The sequence below is a fragment of the Salmo salar genome, chromosome 03 (assembly GCF_965601325.2).
Source record: "Salmo salar chromosome 03, fSalSal1, whole genome shotgun sequence".
Classification (NCBI taxonomy): Eukaryota; Metazoa; Chordata; class Actinopteri; order Salmoniformes; family Salmonidae; genus Salmo; species Salmo salar.
The window spans coordinates 23,854,365-23,881,753 of record NC_138293.1 but is presented as its reverse complement, the minus strand read 5'-3'; the positions used below and the strand labels follow the sequence as shown (position 1 = coordinate 23,881,753).

The window sequence follows — 27,389 nt, the reverse complement described above, 5'->3', positions numbered from 1 at the left end:
CACACCCTACAGTATGAGCTATCGTATGAGATTTATATTTATTTATAACTATAACTTATAACTTTTAAAATACAGAAATGCAGCCAACAAAATGCATCATAATGGCTGTATTTTGAAAGTTGCCGATCTTGAAAACTTGATTGCTGACATGTCAAACATTTCCGGACTATATCAACAATGGGCTAATGAAACAAATACCAAAAGATAATTTTGGGGTGGAATTTTCCTTTAAGAGGTCCCTCAAGTCAAAGGTCATGGTCACTGCAACAACATACACAAAAACTCACTCGGGAAGAAATTAACTGATTCATTTAAATCCTCTCTCTTCCAGCCCTTCTGTAGTTGAGACATCTATATGTTTCAGTAAGTTACATGGCTTCACCTATATTTGCGCACGGCACAATGGTTCCTGTATAGATTTTTTATTTTCTTTGCAGATCTGTTTAGAGAGAAAATTCTTTGTTAAACAACTTGTACCCCCTGTCACCGTGTTGAAAGATCATGTCATTTCTTTACACAAAATAAATGACGTCTCCCCATACCATTTCTCTTAGCGCATATAGTCTGGTGTTCATCCCCCTTCAAGTCCTAGCCTGCTCAGACATGCCAAATAGGTTTTGAAAAGACCCTCTAGTATTACTGGAGGACACTGGAGAGCTTTGGAAATCCTCCTTTGTCTTGGTTTAAACAGACAATGCATCTGGAAAAGGCTTGTTGTAAACAGTCTTTTAGTGACTGATTAGCTTTTTTGGGTCATTGAGCAACAGCTTAATATTTATCCATGCGTTGTGCAAGAGATTTTTTTTCATCTTTATTAACTGTGTAGTTGGAACAGTTATGGTAGCTTGTATTGTTCACTGTGAACCATGCGCTCATCTTTTGGCTAAAGTATCAAAAATCTCATGTTTCTTTTCTGTTCTGCAGGCAAGGCTTTCGACATCACTTATGTGCGACTCAAGTTCCACACCAGCCGCCCAGAGAGCTTCGCCATCTACAAGCGCACAAGTGAGGATGGACCATGGACGCCTTACCAGTACTACAGTGGCTCCTGTGAGAAGACCTACCAGAAGACCAACAGGGGCTTCATCCGCACCGGACAGGACGAACAACAGGCCCTGTGTACAGACGAGTTCAGCGACATCTCACCCCTGACCGGAGGAAACGTCGCCTTCTCCACCCTTGAAGGCCGGCCCAGTGCTTACAACTTTGACAACAGCCCAGTTCTTCAGGTAAAGAAAAACATCTGCTGTTTTACAGCGTTCTAGAGACCTTGATAAAGGAACATTGTGTGATGCTTTTGTTCCAGCTCCATATGAATGATCTCAGACTTGTGTGTCCCTGAGTGGCTGTTTTATTTTTGCAAGGTTGTCTGAGGCACAGAGTATGTAGTGCATCATATATCAGTAGCGTTGAGGCTATCAATGATGTGGAAGAGTAGGTGGACAGAGTAATGATAAGTTAGCCCCTATACTTGAGATATTGGCCTGGACATTTGCTGTTGGCAGGCGTGCCCAATGGATGGGAGTAGCACACTAGTCTAGTTGGGAAAGTGTGAGAGCCTGACCAGTGCCAAGTGTTGCAACATGTTGCTAGGTGACACCCCCAGATTTCCCACTACAGTACTGATTGAATTTGGCTCTACAGAGGCACAGCTGGAAATGTTTGTTGCGCATTGCTTTCAGCAAGTGAGAATTTTTGTGTGTGCTTCCAGACAAAGCACAACGATACTATTAGCCAATAGGGCTGGAAAATTGCCAGGGACCTCACGATACGAAAAAACTAGGAAAAAATACCTGAGTTTTTGCACAGGAACAGCCGACTAGCGTTAGCTAATGCTACCTAGCAACAACAAAAACGCTAAAACATGTTTTTTTTTTTTTTATCAAAGTGTTGATATAATATTACAATATGTAACTGTATCGATTTGTTTTCCTCCCATCACTACTAACCTACATCAGATTTTTAACCCAAATGACTAACATTTTATAGACTAACTGTTTAAGAGGTTAACCAGCTACTTACTTACTATATTCATGTAAGAAAGTTGTCTTTATATATAAAGGGTTTATCTTGAGTGCTTTCTTAATTAAAAGTAGTCCGCTGATGCCTGGTAATTTCAGATATATTTTAACGTTTTTATTATTCTTGTTTTTACAAAAACTAGTCAGCTCGTGACTCATAGTACGTATTTATCTGCTATTGGTTGTTCATGCTTTTTTCCGCCTGTGTAGAATACCCTGGCTTTCAAATGTAATGCACTATCTCTAGCAAATGAACAAATTTAGCTCTGGCGCCATATACTTCCATATTTGACTTTCTCGTGTGACATAGCTATTTATACCAAAGCCCAAGACTCTTTTTGGAATGGATACCTTTGAGGCGTCATAGGGCTACGTTGCAGGGATAGTTGTTTGTTAAGTGGAGTCTATGTAATATTTTAATGATTGTTTAAGATTCCTCAGGATATGGAATATTTTTCATACAACAACAACAATCTACCAAAACATTTTAATATTGGGCTAACTCTGTATACAGAAAATATAGCCTACAGGTAATGAACAGAAAAAAACTTTACATAATTCATCAAGCTATACAGTGCATTCGGAAAGTATTTAGACACCTTGACTTTTTCCACATTTTGATACTTTATAGCCTTATTCTAAAATGTATTAAGTTGTTTTTCCCCCTCATCCGTCTACACAAAATACCCCATAATGACAAAGCAAGCACAGGTTTTTATACATTTTAGCGAATGTATAAAAAACAGCGATTACAGCCTTGAGTCTTCTTGGGTATGACGCTACAAGCTTGGCCTGTAGTTTGGGGAGTTTCTCCCATTCTTCTCTGCAGATCCTGTCATGCTCTGTCAGGTTGGATGGGGAGCGTCGCTGCACAGCAATTTTTTAGTCCGGGCTTTGGCTGGGCCACTCAAGGGCATGTGTTATCTTGGCTGTGTGCATAGGGTAATGTCCTGTTGGAAGGTGAACCTTCGCTCCAGTCTGAAATCCTGAGCACTCTGGAGCAGGTTTTCAAGAAGGATCTCTCTGTACTTTGCTCCGTTCATTTGATGTTATTTTAATGGACAAAAAAATGTGCCTTTTATTTCAAAAACAAGGACATTTTGAAGTGACCCAAAACCTTTGAACGATGGCGTATAAGCGGATGGAGTGATAGTGCCAGAGAAGTCAAAGGGGTAGACGAGCAGAGCCTTTGGCCCCGTGCCTGAGACAGACGGAACCTGCTCTGACTCATGGCTGCCCTATGGATGTGTCAGACTGTTCTAGTAGAGTTAGGCTATAAGTGGCAAAACCATGGAGCTGTTGTCAGCAAAAACTCAAGCCTGATATATGTTTTGAGTTAGTCTACTGGTAGTAGTTAGGCTACAACTAATTCTGCAGAATGTTTGTTGGCAAATAATTTTGCCTGTGCAAGCGATATGTTGCACACTGGACTTGGCTGCATTTACAACTCCTGTTCAAAAATAATTAAAACGGTGTATTAAAATGTTGAACGTAAAACAGGCTATTTAAACCTGCATGTGTGGAAAAGAACAATCTTAGATGTTACTCTTCTGCTGTTTACTCTGGATTTGTCCTCCTCTGCTGTAATTCTAAACAAGCAAACAAAAGGCTTCTATCTTCTCATTCCAGAACCAGTCTGATTCCATGAGAATGTCTGAGGTTTGGTTTAGATTAGTTTAGCTGTATTTATTTTTCTTCTAAATGGCTGCAATAGGACCTGGGATAGGGCTTAATCTCTCATTTAAAATGTAAACAATTCCTTGTATGTCAAACAAACCTATCGTGCAGTCCACATTAAAATCTCTAAAACACTCTCCCTTTTCTCCTCCGTCAAGAAAAGTTGTAAGTTAGTAACTCTCCATACATATTTAGCAGGCAAGGCCTGTCAGACGTGTTTGTAGAGTCTGACCTGGCTGCATTTTAACACTGTGTCCTTTTTGTCTTTTCTTCAGGAATGGGTGACGGCCACAGATATCAAAGTGACCCTGAACAGGCTCAACACTTTCGGAGATGAAGTTTTCAATGATCCCAAGGTCCTGAAATCCTACTACTACGCTATCTCAGACTTTGCAGTGGGAGGAAGGTGAGAGTGGTTCCCTCGGCATTATGCTATCTCTATCTTGCAACAGCTTTTGGCAGCTTCCACTGCCTGGCTTTTCCCTTGTGTACAGATTTTTTCCATTTTATTTTACCAATACCATTGAATATAGCAATTTCACACACACAAGTATATTTTCTATGAATAATTCATCGTACAAGTTTTTATTTTATTTGGAATTAGAAATTCGAGCATAAAAAAGAAAAATGACAACATATAATTTATTCCTATAAAATTCTAGCCACACAGCGTGTTTTCTTCAGTGCAGATTCACAAAAAAGTCTAATTCACGATCATTATCAAACCTCAAGTGCTCACAACAGATGTTTTTGTCTGGGTGTTGTTAGCTAAATCAAACATCTAAAGTAGCGTAGTCTGATGACTTTTGATCAAGTTCATATCACATATCTGACCCCATTTTACTTTGTGTGGGTTCATTCTCAGCAGCTCAACCAAGAATCCAACAAAACTATCCCTCTCAAGTTTTGATCTGAAAAGCCAGAAGAGAAGAGGGGATTCTGACACGTGTTAAACTGACCCCTTGCCGCTGCAGTGTCTTTTCACCTTAATCTGTTTTGAAATATAGAGCAGATTTCCATTACACAGCCACGTTGTTGGCATTCCGGCCTGGTTGTGCTGGATTATAGTGCACGGAAGCCGGAATGGGGCGGGCCCCGATATGACGACAGAGTTGAGTCCAAAGACCAAGCCAGTCCAAGCTCGGGTGGAGTAGGCCTACTCTACCTGTCAGGGCACCAAGTTCACGGTCCACTGATCAGCCATGTCAGCACATCTACCAGCTAGCCTATATATTCTCAGTGGAAAATGGATCTGACTCATAGTACAGGTACTACAAAATGGAAAAGACAGTGAGGGAGGTTTGCTTTGTTTTTTTTAGATGAACAAATGGCCTATTCTGTTTAATAGGCCTCTAATGCTATAGTGTCTTCCTTCCTGTTGTCAATTTTTCCACACTTCGCTGCCAAGGAACACTTGAAACAATACCCGAATGTTGCTGCCATGCAAGTCTTCTCTTGTTCGGAAGGGCTCTTTCGAGGTGTCTCAGGTGGAGAATGTTCAGCCCTTCTGCATTGGGCAAACGCAATGGAGTTATCAGTCCAAATAAAACTCTCCCAGTGCTGAAATTGATTTGGCTAAAGGTGTAATAGGAATGTATTTGTTGATGGATCATTAAGTCAAATTATCTTGAAGTGTTTTTGTGATTCCTAACACACACTTTGAGTAATGACTTTCAAACGAACAAGATGTAGGCTACAAATAGTGGTGTGTTAGATGGAGTCCAAGTTGCTGCTATCTGTCAAATGTAGATAGATGAACACCTATTTGTAGATGACTGTAAATAAAACCATGCTACTATGATGTGGTATCAGGTCACCCACTTAAAAAGCTTGCATAGAAAGGTGACTGACTTATATGATTGCACTGAAAATCAATGCAGTTGATATACCATATGGTTGGAGTGTTAAACTGTTTAACCAAGTAATTAGGTCTGTTAGGTTAATCAATAACTGAGTCTCATTTGATTTTTACAGTCAGGTCCTCTAAGACCAGTGCAAAAGACCACTGGTCAGAGACCATATTCATAAAGCGTCTCAGAGTAGAAGTGCTGATCTAGGATCAGTTTTGCCGTTTACATCATAATGAGTAAGATGACATAGACAGCGGGGACTTGATCCTCCTACTCAGAGAGGCTTTGTGAATACGGCCCAGATGTTTGAAATGTGCATTGTAACTCTCATGATGACAAACAGACTCCACTGTTCTCTGCTGTTCCAGGTGCAAGTGCAACGGCCATGCGAGTGAGTGTGCGAAAAACAACGGTTTCGGCAAGCCGGTTTGCAACTGCAAGCACAACACAGAGGGCGATGACTGCAATGTGTGCAAGCCGTTCTACAACGACCGTCCCTGGAGGAGAGCTACAGCCAATAACCCTAACGAGTGTCTGCGTAAGTCAGTCCCTTGCCATCCCAAATGGTACCCTATTCCCTATGTAGTGCACCACTTTTGACCAGAGCTCTATGGACTCTAGTCAGGGGCCCTGGTCAAAAGTAGTGCACTACATAGGGAATAAGATACTATTTGGGACACAGCCCAAGAGATGAGCGTCTGCGTAAATCCCATAGCAAGAGATCCTTCCTGTTTCTGTGCAGGCCGGGCAGACATTCATATCATACTGCAAATGCATAACTCATCCGGTTCAGAACAGTCCACACCACACTTCACACACCCACTTCCACACCCACCTCAATCTGCTTCAGGCCACATAATCTGCCATTTAGGGGAAAGTATGCCTGATATGTGAAATGTGCCAAATGAAATGCCCCACCCTTTAATGCAGGGAAGATTCAGTATGATATTGATGTTCCATATATGTATGTGTTTCTACCACCACCTCTCACATATACATTGAACCCATCATACGTTGTCCCTAAAATGTTATGGGCTTGTTTACCAAAGCCTGGTATGTAAAATATGCTTTTCCCACTCTGAAATCCGACAGTTTAAATTCTACTGCTTCCTCCCTAATATACACATACATTGATCTCACGCACACAAAAACTAATGGCAACTTTTTCCGGTGGTCCCAGCGTGCAACTGTAATGGCAAGAGTGCAGAGTGCTACTTCGACCCTGAGCTGTACCGTGCCACCAGCCACGGAGGACACTGCCGCAACTGTGCCGACTACACAGACGGGCCCAACTGTGAGCGCTGCCTGGACAACTACTACAGAGACACATCTGGCACCCGCTGCCTGCCCTGCAGCTGCAACCCAGTAGGTAAGTGTCTGGAGTCTATACCAATAAATCCTTATGTGCATCCAAAATGGCACTCTATTCCCTACATAGTGCACTACTTTTGACCAGAGTGCTATAGGCCCTGGTCAAAAGTTGTGCACTACATAGGGAATAGGGTGCCATTTGGGATGTAGACGTACTGTTTCTATTGGGGTTAAAGGATAAGTCCAGTATGAAGCCAGGCTTTGTTGTGAAGGGACTGCCCTTGGTGCTGTTTTATGGGATTCAGCGACGAACCACAAGTCTTAATTAGGGCTGGGAATTGCAAGGGACCTCACAATACGATACTATCACGATACTTAGGTGCCGATACAATATGTGTTGCGATTTGATACTGACATTTTATTGTAATTTGATGTTCCAAACATATTGCTCCTTTGTCTCTCTGCTGCAGAGAGACAAAAGAGAGGGTGAGAATTTGTTTTGATCAGTAATGGAAATAAAAGACCTGGAGAACATGTTGACTATTTAAAATGAAGATGGAGAACAAGCTATAGGATGAAAAACGACAGCGTTTTCATACATCCTCTGCTTTGTAACCTCGTATGCTACCATTATTGTGCGATGTGTAACCTAATGAAAACCACTGCAAAACGCATGTGACATCGATACTGCTTTAGCTGCCAATACGGGTTATTAGAACAAGACTGTCCGCATGTGGTGTGAATGATCTATGCTCTTAAAACATGATTGTCTGCATGTGTGTTAGAGGTCAACCGATTAATCGGCATGGCCGATTTAATTAAGGTCGATTTCAAGTTTTCATAACAATCGGTAATCAGCCTTTTTGGATGCCGATTACATTGCAATCCATGAGGAAACTGTGTGGCAGGCTGACCACCTGTTATGCAAGTGCAGTGTCAAAAGGACCTTGTGGCTGCAATGAGCCAAGGTAAGTTGCTAGCTAGCATTAAACTTATCTTAACTATCAATCTTAACATAGTCACTAGTTAACTACACATGGTTGATGATATTACTAGGTTAACTTGCTTGTCCTGCGTTGCATATAATCAATGCGGTGCATGTTAATTTCTCATCCAATCACAGCCTACTTCAACTTTGCCAAACGGGTGATGATTTAACAAAAGCGCATTCATTGCACAAATGTACCTAACCATAAACATCAATGCCTTTATTAAAATCAGTACACAGAAGTATATTTTTTTTAAACCTGCATATTTAGTTAAAATAAATGCATGTTAGCAGGCAATATTAACTAGGATAATTATGTCACTTCTCTTGCATTCAGTGCAAGCAGAGTCAGTGTATATGTAACAGTTTGGGCCGCCTGTCTCGTTGCAAACTGTGTTTCTTCCTAAGAAAGTCCATAATTAATTTGACTGAATTTTACATAATTATCACATAACATTGAAGGTTGTGCAATGTAACAGCAATATTTAGACTTCGTGTTGCCACCCGTTCGATAAAATACAGAACGGTTCTGTATTTCATTGAAAGAATAAACATTTGGTTTTCGAAATGATAGTTTCTGGATTTGACCATATTAATGACCTAAGGCTCGTATTACTGTGTTTTTATTATATTATAATTAAGTCTATGATTTGATATTTGAAGGAGCAGTCTGACTGAGCGGTGAGCATTCAAACAGCACTTTACTGCGTTTGCGAGCAGCTCTTAGCAATGCTTGATTCACCGCGCTGTTTATGACTTCAAGCCTATCAACTCCCGAGATTAGGCTGGTAATACTAAAGTGCCTATAAGAACATCCAATAGTCAAAGGTAAATGAAATACAAATGGTATAGAGAGAAATAGTTGACGCATCATAATTCCTATAACTACAACCTAAAACTTATTTTGCTGGGAATATTACAGAAGTGGGAATATTGAACCACCAGCTTTCATATGTTCTCATGTTCTGAGCAAGGAACTTAAACGTTAGCTTTTTTACATGGCACATATTGCACTTTTACTTTCTTCTCCTACACTGTGTTTTTGCATTATTTGAACCAAATTGAACATGTTTCATTATTTATTTGAGACTAAATAGATTTTATTTATGTATTATATTAAGTTAAAATAAAAGGGTTCATTGTTCATTCAGTATTGTTGTAATTGTCATTATTACAAATATATATAAAAACTGGCCGATTTAATCGGTACCGGCTTTTTTTGGTCGGCTTTTTTTGGTCTTCCAATAATCGGTATCGGCGTTGAAAAATCCTAGTCGGTCGACCTCTGTGTGTAGCAGTGTGCTGAAATGTTTGAACTGAGGTTGGTCTGTGCTTCTATTTCCTCTCTACTGCCAGGCTCTCTGGCCACTCAGTGTGACAACACGGGACGCTGCAGCTGTAAACCAGGTGTGATGGGGGACAAGTGTGACCGCTGCCAACCTGGCTTTCACACATTGACCGAAGCAGGCTGCAGGTAAAAACCAGCATTAACAAGCCAATCACTCTTACCAGCCACTCGGCATGTCATATTTATCTTTTTACTGCTCCAGATCAAACAATCTTAACGTTTTATTATGGTTCCTTCTAATGTATTTATCGTTTGCGCTTCATGTGTTTATTTGGGAGTGAGATGGAGCCTGTCAATTTTAGGGTGTATCCCAAATATATATTTTTTTAATGTAACCTTTATTTAACTTGGTAAGTCAGTTAAGAACAAATTGTTATTTACAATGACGGCCTACTCTAGCCAAACCTGGACGACGCTGGGCCAATTGTGTGCCGCCCTATCACAGCCGGATGTGATACATCCTGGATTCGAACCAGGGACTGTAGTGACGCCTCTTGTACTGAGATGCTGTGCCACTCGGGACCCTACTCCCAATATAGCGCACTACTTTTGACCAGGGCTCTGTTCATAAGTAGTGCACTATAGAGGGAATAGGATACCATTTTGGATGCAGTTTAGAGTTCTGCGCCAGGCCAGCAATTGTCCTTTTACTTTATTTAAGGAAATAAACAGGCTCGCAGCACGTCTGCTTTAGATGGTGGCTGTCTGACCCATGCTGTTAATGTGAGTGGCTCTGCTTCCCCTCTCCCCTCCATCTTCCCTCTGCTATCCAGACCTTGCTCCTGTAACCCTTCCGGAAGCACACAGGAGTGTGATGTCCAGACAGGCCGTTGCCAGTGCAAGGACAACGTGGAGGGCTTCAGCTGTGACAGGTCAGCGTCAGACCTACTCGCTCTCTCCACCACAGGGATTCATTACACAGACACACACACAACACAGAGAGACAGCACACACACAAACATGATGTCCTTATACCAAAAAGATACTCTAACAAGGTGTGTTTTCAGTTAGGAATGTCTTTTGTCTGGGAATATTTATGGGTTTAGAGTGAAACAGGGTTACAAAAGACTCACTTAGGCAGTGAGATACGAGTTGGCTCCATTCAGCTTTTGCAACACAGTTTACAGTATTGTTCATTGGGGAGGTAAACTGTTTTAAAGGTACTTTGCTTTGCAGCATTTCAGCTCCACTTCTGTTATCACATCCTTATGTTGAACTACAGATGTTTAAAAGCAGCCCCTGACACACAGAAACACAGGAGAGTACCCCTCTCAGTGAAAGAATGCTCTGTATGTGTGCAAAATGGAATTAGACCGGCCACATGGTTCCCCTAGCAGCAAAGGAGAAAATAGCCCATAGATTGCTCACCCCTCCCCACTGAGTCAGACTGGCAGCCAGGCCTTCTATGGCTTCTCCCAAGCCCAGTCACCCAGCCAGTCACCGCTGGCTTGTTTGCTGCCTGGAACACTCTTCTCTCTGCCTTTGTGCAATGGCCACCACCTAACCCCATCTCACCCCTCTACCTCAGATCTCCCACCCCCAAAAACAGCACCTTTCCCCTCCACAGCCCCAGCTCCACAGACGCCGGTGGGTGAAATTCCTCCCAGCCACCCAGCTGGGCCACAGATGGAATGAATGATCCCCCCCCCCCCCCCCCCCCCCCCCCGTGTAGGTTTGTCCCAAATAGCACCCTATTCCCTATAATGTGGCCTGGTCAAAAGTAGTGCACCATATAAGGAATAGGATGCCATTTGGCACACTACAGTTTGTCAGATGCTGCATGGTCACTCACAACAAGAGACTGAAATTACAGACCGGTGTTTGTCTGTCTGCCTTTTAGGCGACAGCAGTTTCACAGTCTAATAAATTGTCATTCTCCCTGGCTGTCATTCGATTAAAATGCGTTGACAGATTAATCTCTGTTGAAATGTATACCCATATCATATGAGGACTCGAAAGGCAATGTAGGACTCATTATAGAATATAAGCTACGTCTCAAACTGAATGTCAATAGTTTCACATACAGTGCCTTCAGAAAGTATTCATACTCCTTGGCTACATAAGTATTCACACCCCTGAGTCAATACATGTCATAATCACCTTTGGTCGCGATTACACCTGTGAGTCTTTCTGGGTAAGTCTCGGTGAGCATTTCACACCTGGATTGTACCATATTTGCAAATGTATTTTTTTTTAATTCTTCGAGCTCTGTGAAGTTGGGTGTTGATCGTTGCTAGACGGCCATTTTCAAGTCTTGCCATAGATTTTCAAGTACATTTAAGTCAAAACTGTAACTCGGCCACTCGGGAACATTCAATGTTTTGGTAAGCAACTCCAGTGTGTATTTGGCCTTGTGTTTTAGGTTATTGTCCTGCTGAAAGGTGAATTCATCTCCCTGTGTCTGGTGGAAAGCAGACTGAACCAGGTTTTCCTCTAGGATTCTGCCTGTGCTTAGCTCCATTCAGTTTCTTTTTTATCCTGAAAACTCCCTAGTCCTTAACTATTACAAGCATACCCATAACATGATGCAGCCACCACTATGCTTGAAAATATGGAGAGTGGTACTCAGTACTGTGTTGTATTGGATTTTCCCCAAACATTACTTTGTATTCAGGACAAAAACTGAATTGCTCTGCCACATTTCTTTGCAGTATTACTTTGGTGCTTTGTTGCAAACAGGATTCATGTTTTGGAATATTTTATTCTGTACAGGCTTCCTTCTTTTCACTCTGTCAATTAGGTTAGTATTGTTGTGTAACTACAATATTGTTGTTGCGCCATCCTCAGTTTTCTCCTATCACAGCCATTAAACTCTTAACTGTTTTAAAGTTACCGTTGGCCTCATGGTGAAGTCCCTGAGTTGTTTCCTTCATCGCCGGCGACTGAGTTAGGAAGGACGCCTGTAACTTTGTAGTGACTGGGTGTATTAATACACTATCCAAAGTGTAATTAATAACTTCACCATGCTCAAAGGGATATTCAATGTCTTCTTTTTTACATTTTTAGCCGTCTTCCAATGAGTACCCTTCTTTGCAAGGTATTGCAAAACCTCCCTGTTCTTTGTGGTTGCGTTTGTGTTTGAAATACACTGCTCGACTGAGGGACCTTGTAATTATCTGTATGTGTGGGGTACAGAGATGAGGTAGTCATTCAGAAATCATGTTAAAAACAATTATTGCACACAGAGTGAGTCCATGCAACTTATTACGTGACTTAAGCACATTTTTACTCCTGAACTTGTTTAGGCTTACCATAACAAAGGGGTTGAATACTTATTGACACAAGACAGTTCAGCTTTTCATTTGTAATAAAACATTTAAAAAATCCACTTTGACGTTATGTTGTATTGTGTGTAGGCCAGTGACACAGAATCTCAATTTAACACATTTTAAATTCAGGCTGTAACACAACAAAATGTAGAAAAAGTCAAGGGGTGTGAATACTTTCTGAAGGCACTGTTTCCAATCCTAAAACCTAATTTTACCTCAGTTTTATACTGTTCACTTTTTATAAAATCGATTGACTATATGTTGACTATCTATTTGCAGATTTAGACTTACCCATTGCGCATATCATTTTTTATGGACGTTGCAATTAAAAGGCTGTGGTTTATTTTAGGTGTAAGCTGGGCTACTTCAACATGGACCCGCAGAACCCTCAGGGTTGCACTCCGTGCTTCTGCTTCCAGCATTCCTCTGTCTGTGACAGCGCTGAAGGCTACAGCATTGACACAGTCTCCTCCACCTTCGACCGAGGTGAGCCCATACACACCTTTTCATTGTGGGCAGTTCTGGCTCGGACGAGGCTTACATTTTATTATGCTGGAGGAAGTTTCTAGAAATATTCCGAAAGTATACAGGTATTTGTGATGTAAAGTTATTTGATAGAATTGAATGTAACAAATTTGAAACCTGTTCCTAGATGATGAGCGGTGGACAGGCCAGCAGCGTGACGGCTCCAGTGTTTCAGTCCAGTGGTCCGCTGGTGGAGAGATCTCCCTCATCTCCGATGACTACTTCCCAATGTACTTTGTGGCTCCAGGTACTGTGTGACTGACACTAACTCAAAACGATTTGGGGTGAAAGATGCATTTAAAAAAAATTGTTTTACTATTTGAGGACTTCATTTAAGTGAGCCTATGGGGAAACCGTGTGATTGCCCCAAAGACCTATGGGAGATGGTGTCTTATCTAAATTGTGGCGACATTGTTGAAGTGATCCTAACAAGTATTTTTTTGTTATCTCATTACTGTAGAGAGGTTCCTGGGCAATCAGCTGCTGAGCTATGGCCAGAATCTCACCCTGAACTTCCGGGTGGACAGGAGAGACACACGCCTCTCAGCCGAGGATGTGGTTCTGGAGGGGGCTGGTCTCAGAGTGGCTGTGCCTCTCATTGCTCAGGGAAATGCCTATCCTGGAGAGAACATGCAGACGTTTGTGTTCAGGTGTGTGGAAATCATACAGACATAACCCAGAGATGTGTATAAAATACCAGCACAACAAAAGTTCATAATTTGAAGTTGGCTTTTTACAGCATATTCTGTTGTAATAACATAATTTAGAAATTGTTACAAAGCAAACGCATAAAGTTGTCGTATGTTATCTGATGTTGTGAATGCCCCACTAACTGTTTTTTTTCTTCCTGTCAGGCTCCACGACAGCACAGACTACCCCTGGAGGCCCACCCTCACTCACTCAGAGTTCCAGAAGCTTCTGCACAATCTGACGTCCATCAAGATCCGTGGCACCTACAGCGAGAGAAGTATGCGCTCACTCTTCCACCTCACCTCATTTCACTATGTAAACCATGCATACATCCTGGTTCAGGGCCTGTTTTCATAAAGCATCTCAGAGTAGGACTACTGATCTATGATCATGTTTCCCCTGTCCATATAATCTTATGTATTATGATCTAAAACTCAAGAAAACGGATCCTAGGTCAGCACTGCTACTTATAGACGCTTTATAAATATGGGCGTAGGACTACAGTAGTATCTGTCGAATTGGACCATGACAAGCGGCAAGTTGGTTAGGTCTAGCGAACTGATAAGTTTGAATTTCATGTCCTTTTATCAGTTGTGAGGACATCACGGAGAGGATGTTGAAACTCCAGCCTAGTCATTATATTAGTGCGCAGGTTATGGCAGATTTTTTTTTCTCATTTCCCCTAAAGACACAACGTGGTGGTGATTTACCCTGTTATTGAAGTCATCAGATCCTCTCAGAACAAATATCCGTATAACTCTAAGAACAAAGACATATAGTAATATTCAGTTATCCCACTACTTTAGACATGACCAGTGAGGTCTAATCAATGCGGTAAAAATTAAAAGCTGGGAGACAAGAATGTTGGTGGTCTGTATCTTTGATTCCATGGCACTTTGGTCACCGTTTCAGCCTAGTGGTCTTTCTTAAGACAAGATACGGATATGATCGAATCAGTGCTCATCGTTCCCCAGGTGCTGGTTACCTTGACGATGTGAAGCTGATCACGGCGAGGAGAGGTCCCGGGAGCCCGGCTCGCTGGGTAGAGAAGTGTACCTGCCCTCAAGGCTACGTGGGACAGCACTGTGAGAGGTGCGCCCTGGGATACAGGAAGAGCAGACCAGACCTGGGGCCCTTCAGTTCCTGTGACTCCTGCAACTGTAACGGACACAGTGACACGTGCAACCCCGACACAGGTCAGTGAGATGGCAGTGACAGGCTTGAGTCCCAAATGGCTCCCTATGTAGTGCACTACTTTAGAGCCGGGCCCATAGGGAAACGATAAAGCCCAGAGGACTAGAGGTTAGAGACAAGTCCTCAATCATCACATTGACTGGTTGGGTAAATGTCCCAGACAGGAGTCATGCCGTAGACTTGGGCCCCTGTGACTGTATTTGTATCTGCTTGGCGAATTGTGTCTGTGTTTGGAACCGTGGGGGGTTCAACATTAAATGTCCCCTTTATAGTACAGTGGAACAGAACAGAGAGTAACAGATCACACTGTCATCCAGTAATAACACACTGCTATAAAGAGATTTATCTGTGTGCCAAATGGTTTAAAACATGACTGATGGGCAGGCTACTCTCTCCTCATCTACTCTAAAGAGGTCTCTGGATGGAAAAATAGTGGGGCCCTTTAAACTCTCATCTTAGACTCCCCTCTGGTGGCGGCTAGAGGCATGACGTGTGTTTTTGACATGTCTGTTTGAAGGGATGTGTGACTGCCAACACAACACAGCTGGGCTCAGTTGTGAGAGGTGTAAAGACGGTTACTATGGAGACTCCACTGTGGGGAGTTCCAGCGACTGCAAGCCCTGCCCGTGCCCTGGAGGATCCACTTGTGCTGTTGTGCCCAAGACCAAGGAAGTTGTCTGCACCAACTGTCCTACTGGAACCACAGGTAATAATAAATGATTTGCTGTACACTTTTTTTATTCACAAAATATTAAAGTACACAGTTAAAAACATAAATAATTTTTCCAAATTGTGTGTAGTATTTACTTATTTCTTAATTTAGTTTAGAAGTTGTTGGTATGGAAGCTTTTATTCGATATTCATAATCACAACTATGAATTGCGTCTTTTCCGCAGGCAAGCGCTGCGAGCTGTGTGATGACGGTTTCTTCGGAGACCCCCTGGGGGAGAACGGGCAGGTGAGGGTCTGTCGGGCCTGTAAGTGTAGCGACAACATCGACCCCAACGCTGTGGGCAACTGTGACCGAGAGACCGGGGAGTGCCTCAAGTGTATCTACAACACAGACAGCTTCTTCTGTGACCGCTGCAAAGAGGGCTTCTATGGAAACCCTCTGGCCATCAACCCCAACGACAAGTGCAAAGGTAAGACGAGAAAATGACCAGCATGACTTTTGTGTGTGTGTGTGTGTGTGTGTGTGTGTGTGTGTGTGTGTGTGTGTGTGTGTGTGTGTGTGTGTGTGTGTGTGTGTGTGTGTGTGTGTGTGTGTGTGTGTGTGTGTGGTGTGTGTGTGTGTGTGTGTGTGTGTGTGTGTGTGCTCAAGTTCCACATACTATACAGAGTGACTGATGTTGGCTGATGTGTTTATTGGTAGTAATGCGTGTCTCTTCCCCCTCCTGTGTTAATGGGTGTCTCTTCCCCCCCTCCTGTGTTAATGGGGGTCTCTTCCCCCCCCTCCTGTGTTAATGAGGGTCTCTTCCCCCCCTCCTGTGTTAATGGGTGTCTCTTCCCCCCCTCCTGTGTTAATGGGGGTCTCTTCCCCCCCCTCCTGTGTTAATGGGGGTCTCTTCCCCCCCTCCTGTGTTAATGGGGGTCTCTTCCCCCCCTCCTGTGTTAATGGGGGTCTCTTCCCCCCCTCCTGTGTTAATGGGGGTCTCTTCCCCCCTCCTGTGTTAATGCGTGTCTCTTCCCCCCCTCCTGTGTTAATGCGTGTCTCTTCCCCCTCTTGTCCCCAAATAGACAGTGTTCTGTTCCATTGTACCGTGTGTACAGTTCAGATAGTTGTACTATACAGAGGTGACTGATTCTTGCTGTGTTAGCCATGGGTTTCTCTTGTCTCCCCTGTCCCCAGCCTGCTCCTGCTCTCCATATGGCACAGTGGACAGACAGACCAGCTGTCTACAGGTCACAGGCCAGTGCCAGTGTTTCCCCCACGTCACCAACAGGGACTGCAGCGCCTGTCAGCCTGGCTTCTTCAACCTGCGGAGTGGAACAGGCTGTGAACAGTCAGTAACAGTACCCACTTTGCCAACACCTCAATATGGATATTTAGTGGAAGTGTTTCTTAGTAGGAATAGAGGTCTATGAAGCTTTTACCTGTCTGATTTTGATCACTGTACCTCAACTGTTTATTTTCTTATTGGAAATAGAGGGCTGTAATACGCTATCTGTCGGATTTGGATCGCTGGTATGTTTCTAAATTGTAATGTGCCTTGACCTTCTTTGATATCATGACAGGTGCAACTGCAATCCTATTGGGTCCACCAACGGTCAGTGTGACATCGGTTCCGGTCAGTGTGAATGCCAGCCCGGCGTCACCGGTCAGCGCTGTGAACGTTGTGAGGTTAACTTCTTCGGATTCGGATTGTCAGGCTGCAAACGTACGCTTTCTCTTTCTTAAATCTCTTTAATCTCTCGTTAACATGATGAAACTCTGAGAATGCGTCTTAATGAGCCATGCAGCTATATTACTTCAGTAGGTTGTGACATGGTCTAATGGGAAGAGAACATCATCATAACCTGAAGACTGTCTGACTGGATTTATTGTCATATCTTTTCAACCTCTGCTCTGAAATCACACTTATGTTTCAAGAGCCTCCTTCATTTTGGCCAGTTTCTCATCTCTCTTTATTTTTCGTCTTCTCTAGCGTGCGACTGTGACCCAGAGGGCTCCTCGACGGCCCAGTGTAAGGAAGATGGCCGCTGTGCGTGCCTTCCAGGCTTTGTGGGAGCCAGGTGTGACATGTGTGAGGAGAACTACTTCTACAACCGTTCTACTCCCGGCTGCCAGCAGTGTCCGTCCTGTTACTCCCTCGTCAGAGACAAGGTAAAGAATCTTGGTGTTTTCGTCAGTGGATTGATTATCTTGTCAAAGTTGAGTTGTATCACACCATCTCTTCTCCGTCCTTTCCAGTCTCTCCACTGTCTCTGTCCAATAAACTTCAAATATCCTTAAAATATATATTTAATAAAGTTGAGTGTGCTTAACATGTCTGTACAGCTGCATAGGAACCCACTCTAAGCTTGTGGTTTTACTCTTACGTAGGTGAACCAGCAGAGACAGAAGCTGCATGATCTGCAGACTTTGATTGACAACCTGGGCTCCACGTCAGAGACTGTGAGTGACAAGGCGTTTGAGGACCGACTGAAGGAGGCAGAGAAATCCATCATGGACCTACTGGATGAGGCTCAGACCAGCAAAGGTGCAAGCCTTGACCCTTTCAGGGATTTTATGATATTTACATGTAATGTCTCGCTTGCTTGAAGAGATGCTGTTCTATTCATTAGCCATTAGATGAAATTGATCATGTGAATTTTTTAGGACGTAATGGGTCAATCAAACAAACGTTATTGTCCCGAGAGGGGAATTTGATGGTGTCACTAGGTTGAAACAATGCTGTTCTTGTCAACTAGAATTAGATCAAATGAATCATGAATTTGTGGAGTTTTCTTTTTTAAATTTTTTGAGCACGTCGGGACCTGTTGGATCGGAGGGTGAGGGCTAGGGCCGTTCCCCCCAGAAATGTCTGGGAACTTGCAGGTGCCTTGGTGGAAGAGTGGGGTAACATCTCACAAGAACTGGCAAATCTGTTGCAGTCCATGCGGAGGAGATGCACTGCAGTACTTAATGCAGCTGGTGGCCACACCAGATACTGACTGTTACTTTTGATTTTGACCCCCCCCCCCTTTGTTCAGGGACACATTATTCCATTTCTGATAGCCACGTGTCTGTGGAACTTGTTCAGTTTATGTCTGTTGTTGAATCTTATGTTCATACAAATGTTTACATATGTTAAGTTTGCTGAAAATAAACGCAGTTGACAGTGAGAGGATGTTTATTTTTTGGCTGAGTTTACATGGGAGTATTTCCACTCAGAATGGGAGTTGTGAATGCTGCTTTGGTTTTTTCAGATGTGGACAAAGGCCTGCTGGAGCGCCTGGGGAAACTGAACAGCACACTGACCACTCAGTGGAATCGTCTGCAGAACATCAGGAACACCGTGGACAACACCGGAACCCAGGCCGACAAGGCCCGCAACCGGGTCCGAGACGCCGAGGACCTGATCGGCCGCGCCCGCGAGGAACTGGACAAGGCCAAGGAGGCCATCAGCAAACTGGTGGGTCATCCAGTAATGAATAAAAAAAAAAGTAACTAAGGATGCGTCCCGAATGTTACCCTATTCCCTATATAGTACACCACTTTTGCTTATAGGGCCCTGGTCAAAAGGAGTGAATTATATCGGGGAAAAGGATGCCATTTGGGACGAAACCTAAGACACTTGGAGGACTGATCGCATGATCTCACAGCCTTATCAAATTTGGATGTAGTATATTTTTATTGTTACTGTTCTTGTTGCATAAACCCTTAGTTCATGTTTGTTCCCGACCATAGCACACTGATGAATGCCTTCGTCCTGCATGAGAGAAACAACAGGAAGTTCATTGATTCCCTACTTTATTATTTATCTCCTCCAGGACATCAAAGCACCCTCAATCAGTGGAGATCCTAACAACATGACCCTTCTGGCAGAGGAGGCTCGCAATCTGGCCAACAAGTAAGGACTGTAGCTACAATGATGAAATAATTATGTTGTTCTCTGAAATGTATTGCTCCATACAATCCACCCTGGTTTCCTGGATATGCAATTCTTCTGAGTGGGAGGGGGGAAAGTGCACATGCCAAATAATAAACACCCTTATCACCACTTTTGATCTTATTATTTGATTATATTCTTGCGCTGCAAGAAACCAAAAGACAGCTTTCTGCTTCGTCTATGAAAAACAAATCCAATCCCTCTGTGTCCTCTGCAGACATAAAATGGACGCGGATCAAATTGAGAAGATCGCCAAGGATGCCAACGACACGTCCACCAAGGCTCTCAACCTGCTGACAAAGACTCTAGATGGCGAGGGCAAGACCAACCAAGACATTGATGAGCTCAACAGGAAGTATGTCACTGTCTGCAACAGCACTTTTCTGTGATTCCTCTCTCTCTCTCTCTCTCCTAAAACCGACAATTAAATCATTCCAACGTTCATCCTGTCCGGAAAATGTCTTATAAGCTAGTACAGGTTCAAATCCCGTCCTCAGTTTTATAATTGAACTATCATGTTCATCCACTCAGGTACAATGAGGCAAAGGATCTGGCCAAGAACCTGGAGAAACAGGCCAACAAGGTGCATGCTGAGGCAGAGGAGGCAGGCGACAAAGCCCTAAAGATCTACGCTAACCTGACAAGCCTGCCACCTTTCAACACCAAATCACTGGAGGTCAGTTACATGAAGTGACCGTAACCCTCTTTTAGGTGGAGACAGTGTCTCCATCCCAAACGGCACCCTATTCTCTATATAGTGCACTACTGGTCAAAAGTAGTGCACTAGAAATGGAATAAGGAGCCATTTGGGATGCAGACACTCATCAGGAATCATTTGAATTATTTTATGTATTAAACAAACCTTTGAAATATGTTCCTAGTCTGAGTGAGTGACAGGTTACTCTTCAGAGTCATTAAAAGGGTTAGAGTATCACAAGACATACATGTAAATGTAAAGGGCCGTCAGGACATTACTGAAGTAGTTTCAAAGTCTGGAAGGATAACTTATCTTGACATCCGATTATAGGACGAAGCGAGCAAGATCAAGAAGGAAGCATCTGACCTGGACAAGCTGATTGACAAGACCGAGAAAGAGTACAACGACTTGAGGGACGACCTGAGAGGGAAGGAGACTGAGGTCCGCAAGCTGCTGGAGAAGGGCAAGACGGAGCAGCAGGTAGGACAAGAGACCTTTACTTGGAGTTGCAAAAATTCCGATAACCTTCCCAAAATGTCCAGGTTTCCCAGAAATCCCGGTTGGAGGACTCCCAGATTTCCTGCTAATTCCCTCCTGATTCCAGGAATCTTCCAACCACGAGTTCTGGGAATTTTGGGAAGTCAACAGAATTTCGCAACCCTACTTTTATTTTATCTTTCTGGTGTCTATAAGCTTTGCTCTAAATAGATATGTCTCATGTAGAGCTTGTGATGGTTTCACCCCCTTTGAAATTGCTGGTGTGTGTCTCCATTTTAAGATGTAGCTTTAACATGCCTCATTAAACAAGGCATGAAATTGAAAATGATTTGCATATGTGACGAATTACGACAGCATTGATTGGCCTCCTCACTCGTTCAGCCACTAAATATAGCGATAATGAGCAAGCCATGAAGTCAAAATTATTCAAATTAATTGAGCTGTTTTTGTTGTCTGTGGGATGTGTCCCCAATGGCACCCTATTTCCTATAAACTGCACTACTTTTGACCAGAGCCCTATGGGGATTAGGGTGCCATTTGTTACACAATGGAACTAATGACTGTCTCTATCTGTCGCTGCAGACTGCCGATCAGTTGCTGGCTCGTGTCGATGCTGCCAAGGCGCTGGCTGAGGAGGCCGCCAAGAAGGGGAGGACCACCTACCAGGAGGCCCAAGACATTCTGGGAAATCTGAGAGGTACTTAGTAGCAGGACTGGTGGAGAGGCCAGGGAAATGCCCCTTTCTGCCTGATGGTAGAGCATTTTTTCAGAATAGTGGGAGTGAAAACCATATCGAGACCACTATGCTTTAAACACTGTACATTTTGCCTCTCAGATGGATGTTAAAGAGAAAATACCATTGTTGTATAAAATATGGCTATAGTATTGAGAGATAATATATTTCATTTAGGTGTTTACTCAACCTTTCTTGTCATTGTCTTTGGTGCGTCCAACACAGACTTTGACAAGCGGGTGAATGACAACAAGACGGCAGCTGAGGACGCCATGAAGAGAATCCCAGAGATCAACGCTACCATCATCGCGGCCAATGAGAAGACCAAGCAGGCTGAGGGGGCGCTAGGCAACGCAGCTGCAGACGCCAAGGAGGCCAAGAACAAGGCAGAGGAGGCAGAAAAGATAGCCAGCGCTGTGCAGAAGGTACATAATATTACTGGTATATTGTTATATTATAGCTAGGTAATTTATGACCATTTATGCTACTGTCCTGAAATGACGTGGCCAAAATCAGTGGTGGCGTCTTGATATAAACGGTGTTTCTCAGTAGATTAACTGTTTTGAAAATCGATTATTTTTGTGGTCATCAAATGTGATGTTTCACATAGAATAATAAACCCACTTTCAACATGCACTAAGCCCCCTCTGTCCCCCTCTCATCTGATGTATCAAAAAATAAACTATTCAACCGATAAGAAATGATGTACCTGCTTTCAAATTGTCAACATGCATTAATCCCCCTCTGTCTGTTCACCCCACAGGGTTCTGCTAAGACCAAGGCGGATGCGGAGAAAGCCTTTGAGGACACTATGATGCTGGATGGGGAGGTGAACGGCATGATGGACCAGCTGAGTGCAGCCGAGGCAGAGCTGGCCAAGAAGAAAGCTGAGGCCGACCAGGACATGATGATGGCTAGCATGGTGCGTGTCTGTCTGGTCGGCATCCCAAATGGCCCCCTATTCCCTGTGTAGTGCACTACATTTCACCAGGGCCCATAGGGCTCTCGTCAAAAGTAGTGCATCATATAGGGGAATAGGGTGCCATTTGGGATGCATGTTCTCTGTCTGGTGCTCTGTTGTTTAAATCCAATGATGTCATTAGATTCTCATAACCTTAGGAACCCAATACTTAGGAATTCCTAGAAGATCTCTTTGGGTTGGAAATCAGAGATCTCTGAGAATGTTTGTGCATAGAAGCCGTCTACGCAGAGCTTGAGTTGCTCAATGTTTGTAGTTCTTGTCAAAGTTGTTTGGAGAAAAAATAAACAATGAGGCTAAACATAAAGAAAAGGAAGTGGATGAACACTGCTGAGGGTTAAGGAAGTCAAGTGTTTTACAACTGTTTATGTTCGTTGTGGTTCTGGAATTCTGACTCTGACGTGTCAACTATGTTGTTTTGGTATTTCAGGCATCAGACAATGCGAAGGAAGCGGAGGACAACGCCCGCAAAGCCAAGAGTGCTGTCAGGACCGTTCTCAACACCATCAACGACCTGCTCAAGTCACTGGGTGAGTGAATGGTATTTGATTAAGCAAACTGCTTATTTTTGTGTAGGTAAGAATACAAGCAGGGATATAATTAAGTATTGTAATTTTATTTAATCATTGTTTCTGGCTTGTGCATTGTGTGTAACCAAACAATATTCCATCAGTCAGGGTTTTACTTGCACAAGTCAAAATGACTCTAGTCTTATGTCATTGAGCTTAAGCTTACACCTCCTCTGTCCCGGTTCAGGCAACATTGACAAGGTGGACCTGAGCAAGTTGGGCTTGATTGAGGGGTCGCTGAAGCAGGCCAAGGACAAAATGGCGAACAGCGACCTGGACCGCAAGCTGGCGGAGCTGAACGACGTGGCCAAGAGCCAGGAGGAGATGATCACCGACTACGACAGGCAGATCAGGGAGATCCGGTCTGACATCGCCAACCTCAACGACATCAAGGACACTTTACCCGACGGCTGCTTCAACACCCCATCCCTAGAGCGACCTTAACCCCCTCTCTCTCCACCACCTGTACCCTCCTTCCTCATATCCCGTCTGTACCGCTCATTCCCCATATCCCGCCTGTACCGCTCCTTCCCCATATCCCGCCTGTACCGCTCCTTCCTCATATCCCGCCTGTACCGCTCCTTCCCCATATCCCGCCTGTACCGCTCCTTCCTCATATCCCGCCTGTACCGCTCTTTCCCCATATCCCGCCTGTACCGCTCTTTCCCCATATCCCGCCTGTACCGCTCTTTCCCCATATCCCGCCTGTACCGCTCCTTCCCCATATCCCGCCTGTACCGCTCCTTCCTCATATCCCGCCTGTACCGCTCTTTCCCCATATCCCGCCTGTACCGCTCTTTCCCCATATCCCGCCTGTACCGCTCTTTCCCCATATCCCGCCTGTACCGCTCTTTCCCCATATCCCGCCTGTACCGCTCCTTCCCCATATCCCGCCTGTACCGCTCCTTCCCCATATCCCGCCTGTACCGCTCCTTCCTCATATCCCGCCTGTACCGCTCCTTCCCACGTCTAACACTCTGGCAGAATGCCACCTTTTTACCAAAACGGTTGAAATGTTTTCTTTTGTCTTTTTTTTTTCTACAAGAGAAGCTAAGTTTCATGGTTTTAAAGAAAGAGAAGAAGCAGCTTTGACATGCAGAAACGTGAAATGAACTAAAGGCAGTCGACAAAAAACGTGCATCCATTCTCCTTCGGTGCAGCAGGTTAGGAGTGGTGTGGCATACCTCGCTCCAGAGTAATGAAAACCCACATGACTGCACCACCTCCAGACTGTTCCTACACTTCTACGTGGAGGACCATTACACTGTCTTGTTTCATCACAACCTAAACCACCCCGACAGAGAAACAAGGAGAAATGTCCTCAGCCTTTTCGGTTGGGTCTATGTCATATGATATAGCATTTGTTTTATTTGATATGGTATCTAACAAGTTATCCTTACCCATCATTCTAGACCCAAGGGCATGCTGGGAATGGTTTGTCTGCGAGATATATTTTAGCTATAGGTATTGTGCAACTTCCATTACATATGTGCCATCCTTGGTGTTATCAACCATTTGTTTAAAAAACAAGCAGTGAAGGAATTCTCACAAGTTTATATATTTTGTTTGCCTTCATTCACTTCCAAAGCTACATGTCTTGCATGGAGAAAGTATTCCTGTTATTATTACACATTTTTACAGTATTCAACTCTACTGCACATTCTGCTCCATACCCACATTAAATAATACTGCAGTTTACTATAGAATACTACATTACTTAGTATAGAATTCTGTAGTAAACTGTAGTATACTATACTACACATTGCACTACAGCATTTCCCAAATTCTGTCCTCTGGACCCCAAGGTGTGCACATTTCGTTTTTTGCCCTGGCACTACACCGCTGATTCAAATAATCAACTCATCAAGGTTGGATTATTTGAATCGGCTGTGTAGTGCTAGGGCAAAAATACAAAAATGCACCTCTTGGAGTCCCCAGGACCGAGTTTGGGAAACGCTGCTGTAGTATATATCGATCATTGGTAGTACTTACTATAGAATGTTGTAGTATACTATAGTAAATACTACAGTATACTATAGACAAAAATACTACAGTAATGTCTGCAAAAACACTGCAGTAATTACTGTACTATATATATTACAGGATTTAATTTGCGTATACCCTGCCCATTCCCATATCCCAATTTGTGGCACCAATAAGTGACAAACCTACGTTTGGTATAGTATAGATTATATATTGTGTTCCCTACAGGTTATAAAAAGGAGCAGAAGCTCTGAACTCTCCGTTCAGACCTCAGTCCTACCGACCTACAGGTATGGTACATTTTCTTTTGTGTATTTTTTCCAGTAGGTTTCCTCAAGGATAACATGTCAAAGATAATAAAACAAGAACATTATAGTAAATACTACAGTTATTTCCGCAAAAACCCTACAGTAAATACTACACTCCACAAAAATACTACAGTAATTACTATAGTGTATATACTACAGTTTTTTTCTTACGACAGTGTTTACTGTGAACAGTAAATACTACAGTAAACTACAGTCATGTCGGCAAAACTACAGTAAATACTACAGTATTCACTGTATTTTGACACGACATTCACTTTTTTCACTACAGTATTTTTTCACTCCACTGAATACTACAGTAAAGTCTCCAAAAACACTACAGGGAATACTATAGTATTTAACAATAGTATACCTTAGTATTTTTTCATGTGGGCATGCACAACTGAAACGCTGTTAAATGAAACCAGCAAGTGGGTCTTTAAAATGGCTCTGATATTTTTGACATTTGAGACAGTCCTGTACCGCCCAGTCAAACAATATGGTTAAATATAATTGTATGTAAAAAAAAAAAATATATATATATATATATATATTATTAACACTACAAATCTTGTGTTTTGTCTGATGTTTTTTCCTCCCTAAGCTGCTGCTTAAAACAGGTGTATTGCAAATCACATATTTTTAAGACAAAATTCTACACTATGCAACTTTGTACATTTTGCGTAGCAAGACTTTATCTGATACACTGGTGCTAATAATTATTTCAAATGTTATATTTTTGTGTGAATGTTTTTTATTATGATATAGAGTGAGGAAATATTATTTGTGTAAATATATGCTTAAATGATTCAGGGCTGGCTGATTGTTAAACCCAAGACCCAGCGGCCATCGTATAGGTTCTATCGCTAAAAAATCAACAAACCTCCACATAATATATAAATATATATGATAAGTTCTGTGGTATAATATGCTTGCTTGTGTACATGGCTCGGTGTTGTTGCCTTATAGCTCTGCCATTATTAATTTGTGTTTAATTATCAGTCACCAATTAATTGATGAATGCTTTTAAAACAAGAACCTTTATCCTTGACTGATAAATTCAGGACTGTGTAAGGGATGGCCCTAAAGAAGCCATCGGTCTACATTGAGCCTATCATTTCATTTTACTGAATTTAAATCCTTGACTCCAAGAAAATAAACTTGGTCACAAGTTGGTAGTTAACCATTTAGTGTTTTGTGCTTTAATATGTGGTCAATATTCACATCACTTAGTTCCTAACAAGGGCGTCACGTTTATCGCACACATTACGTTTCAGACAAACACTCTTTTCACACATTACATTGTCTCCTCACACGTTCGCTACTCGGTGTCCTCGCATTTCAGTAGAACAGGGATTTTGTTGATGGGTCCAGAACATCAGCCAGCCACAATACAGTAAATGAATAGGTTATAACCTGGAAACCACTCATCCTTCCCATTCAACATCTCTCATCCTCAATACACTAATACTCACTCCTTTCCTTAGCCTGCCTTCTGTCATGTTATCTGTTGGATAGTTGTTAGCTAACCTTTTACCCACAATTTTATAGATGTGGCAGCGGCTAAAACGTTGTACTCTGCAGTGAACCATCTTTTGCCGTCTCTTAACCCTCCAGGCTACCACACTGCTGTGGAAGAATGTGCAGCACATACTGTTTGATGTATAAAACAGTATTTCTAATTTATAATGTCTCAAGTATTTGTATTATTTTGTTGCAGAAGATGATGATATGTATGTGTTGCACAATCTTGTTGTGGTCATTTGGCTATGGAGGGCATGTTCTGTTGTACAATATAATACAATGGCACCAATTCACTGCAACATTTCATTTGTGAGGACCTGAGAGAACCCTGTTTGTGACTCAATTGCCTGTAAATCCAATCGTAACATTTTAAATAATAAAAAAATTATTACAGGAATTGCTTCCGTTGACGTGTGATTGTATTAAATGTCATGCTGCCTCAGGGTTCTGTACGTTGTATTTGCTAACATATAACATTTCTTATTAATCTCTTATTTTATCTCTTAGTTTAATCTTGAGGATATTTAGTCTTTAGGACGTTCAGGAAAATATTTTTCAGTATTAGATATATGGTTGGTTTTTCTGCCTCGTGTAGTGATTGTGAAACACTGTTTTATAAATCATTATTTGATTATA

The 27,389-nt window shown here is 42.7% G+C and overlaps 1 protein-coding gene across 1 annotated transcript in view; it reads left to right on the top strand.

The window, feature by feature from the left end:
- The window catches only part of LOC106599430 (laminin subunit gamma-1), a 75,120-nt gene extending 47,970 nt beyond the window's left edge, over positions 1-27,150 (top strand). The window contains exons 2-28 of the mRNA XM_014190665.3: positions 925-1,229; positions 3,974-4,104; positions 5,917-6,086; positions 6,729-6,917; positions 9,204-9,321; positions 9,969-10,067; positions 12,814-12,950; positions 13,117-13,236; positions 13,450-13,639; positions 13,844-13,956; positions 14,654-14,875; positions 15,391-15,579; positions 15,770-16,015; positions 16,723-16,876; positions 17,109-17,251; positions 17,519-17,697; positions 17,917-18,073; positions 18,783-18,988; positions 19,347-19,426; positions 19,683-19,820; positions 19,997-20,141; positions 20,493-20,642; positions 21,243-21,357; positions 21,619-21,818; positions 22,157-22,315; positions 22,803-22,902; positions 23,129-27,150. Coding sequence (XP_014046140.3) covers positions 925-1,229; positions 3,974-4,104; positions 5,917-6,086; positions 6,729-6,917; positions 9,204-9,321; positions 9,969-10,067; positions 12,814-12,950; positions 13,117-13,236; positions 13,450-13,639; positions 13,844-13,956; positions 14,654-14,875; positions 15,391-15,579; positions 15,770-16,015; positions 16,723-16,876; positions 17,109-17,251; positions 17,519-17,697; positions 17,917-18,073; positions 18,783-18,988; positions 19,347-19,426; positions 19,683-19,820; positions 19,997-20,141; positions 20,493-20,642; positions 21,243-21,357; positions 21,619-21,818; positions 22,157-22,315; positions 22,803-22,902; positions 23,129-23,385 — 4,412 coding nt within the window. The 3' untranslated portion in view covers positions 23,386-27,150. The remainder of the gene's footprint in view (positions 1-924; positions 1,230-3,973; positions 4,105-5,916; positions 6,087-6,728; positions 6,918-9,203; positions 9,322-9,968; positions 10,068-12,813; positions 12,951-13,116; positions 13,237-13,449; positions 13,640-13,843; positions 13,957-14,653; positions 14,876-15,390; positions 15,580-15,769; positions 16,016-16,722; positions 16,877-17,108; positions 17,252-17,518; positions 17,698-17,916; positions 18,074-18,782; positions 18,989-19,346; positions 19,427-19,682; positions 19,821-19,996; positions 20,142-20,492; positions 20,643-21,242; positions 21,358-21,618; positions 21,819-22,156; positions 22,316-22,802; positions 22,903-23,128) is intronic.
- Positions 27,151-27,389: the final 239 nt, after the last annotated feature.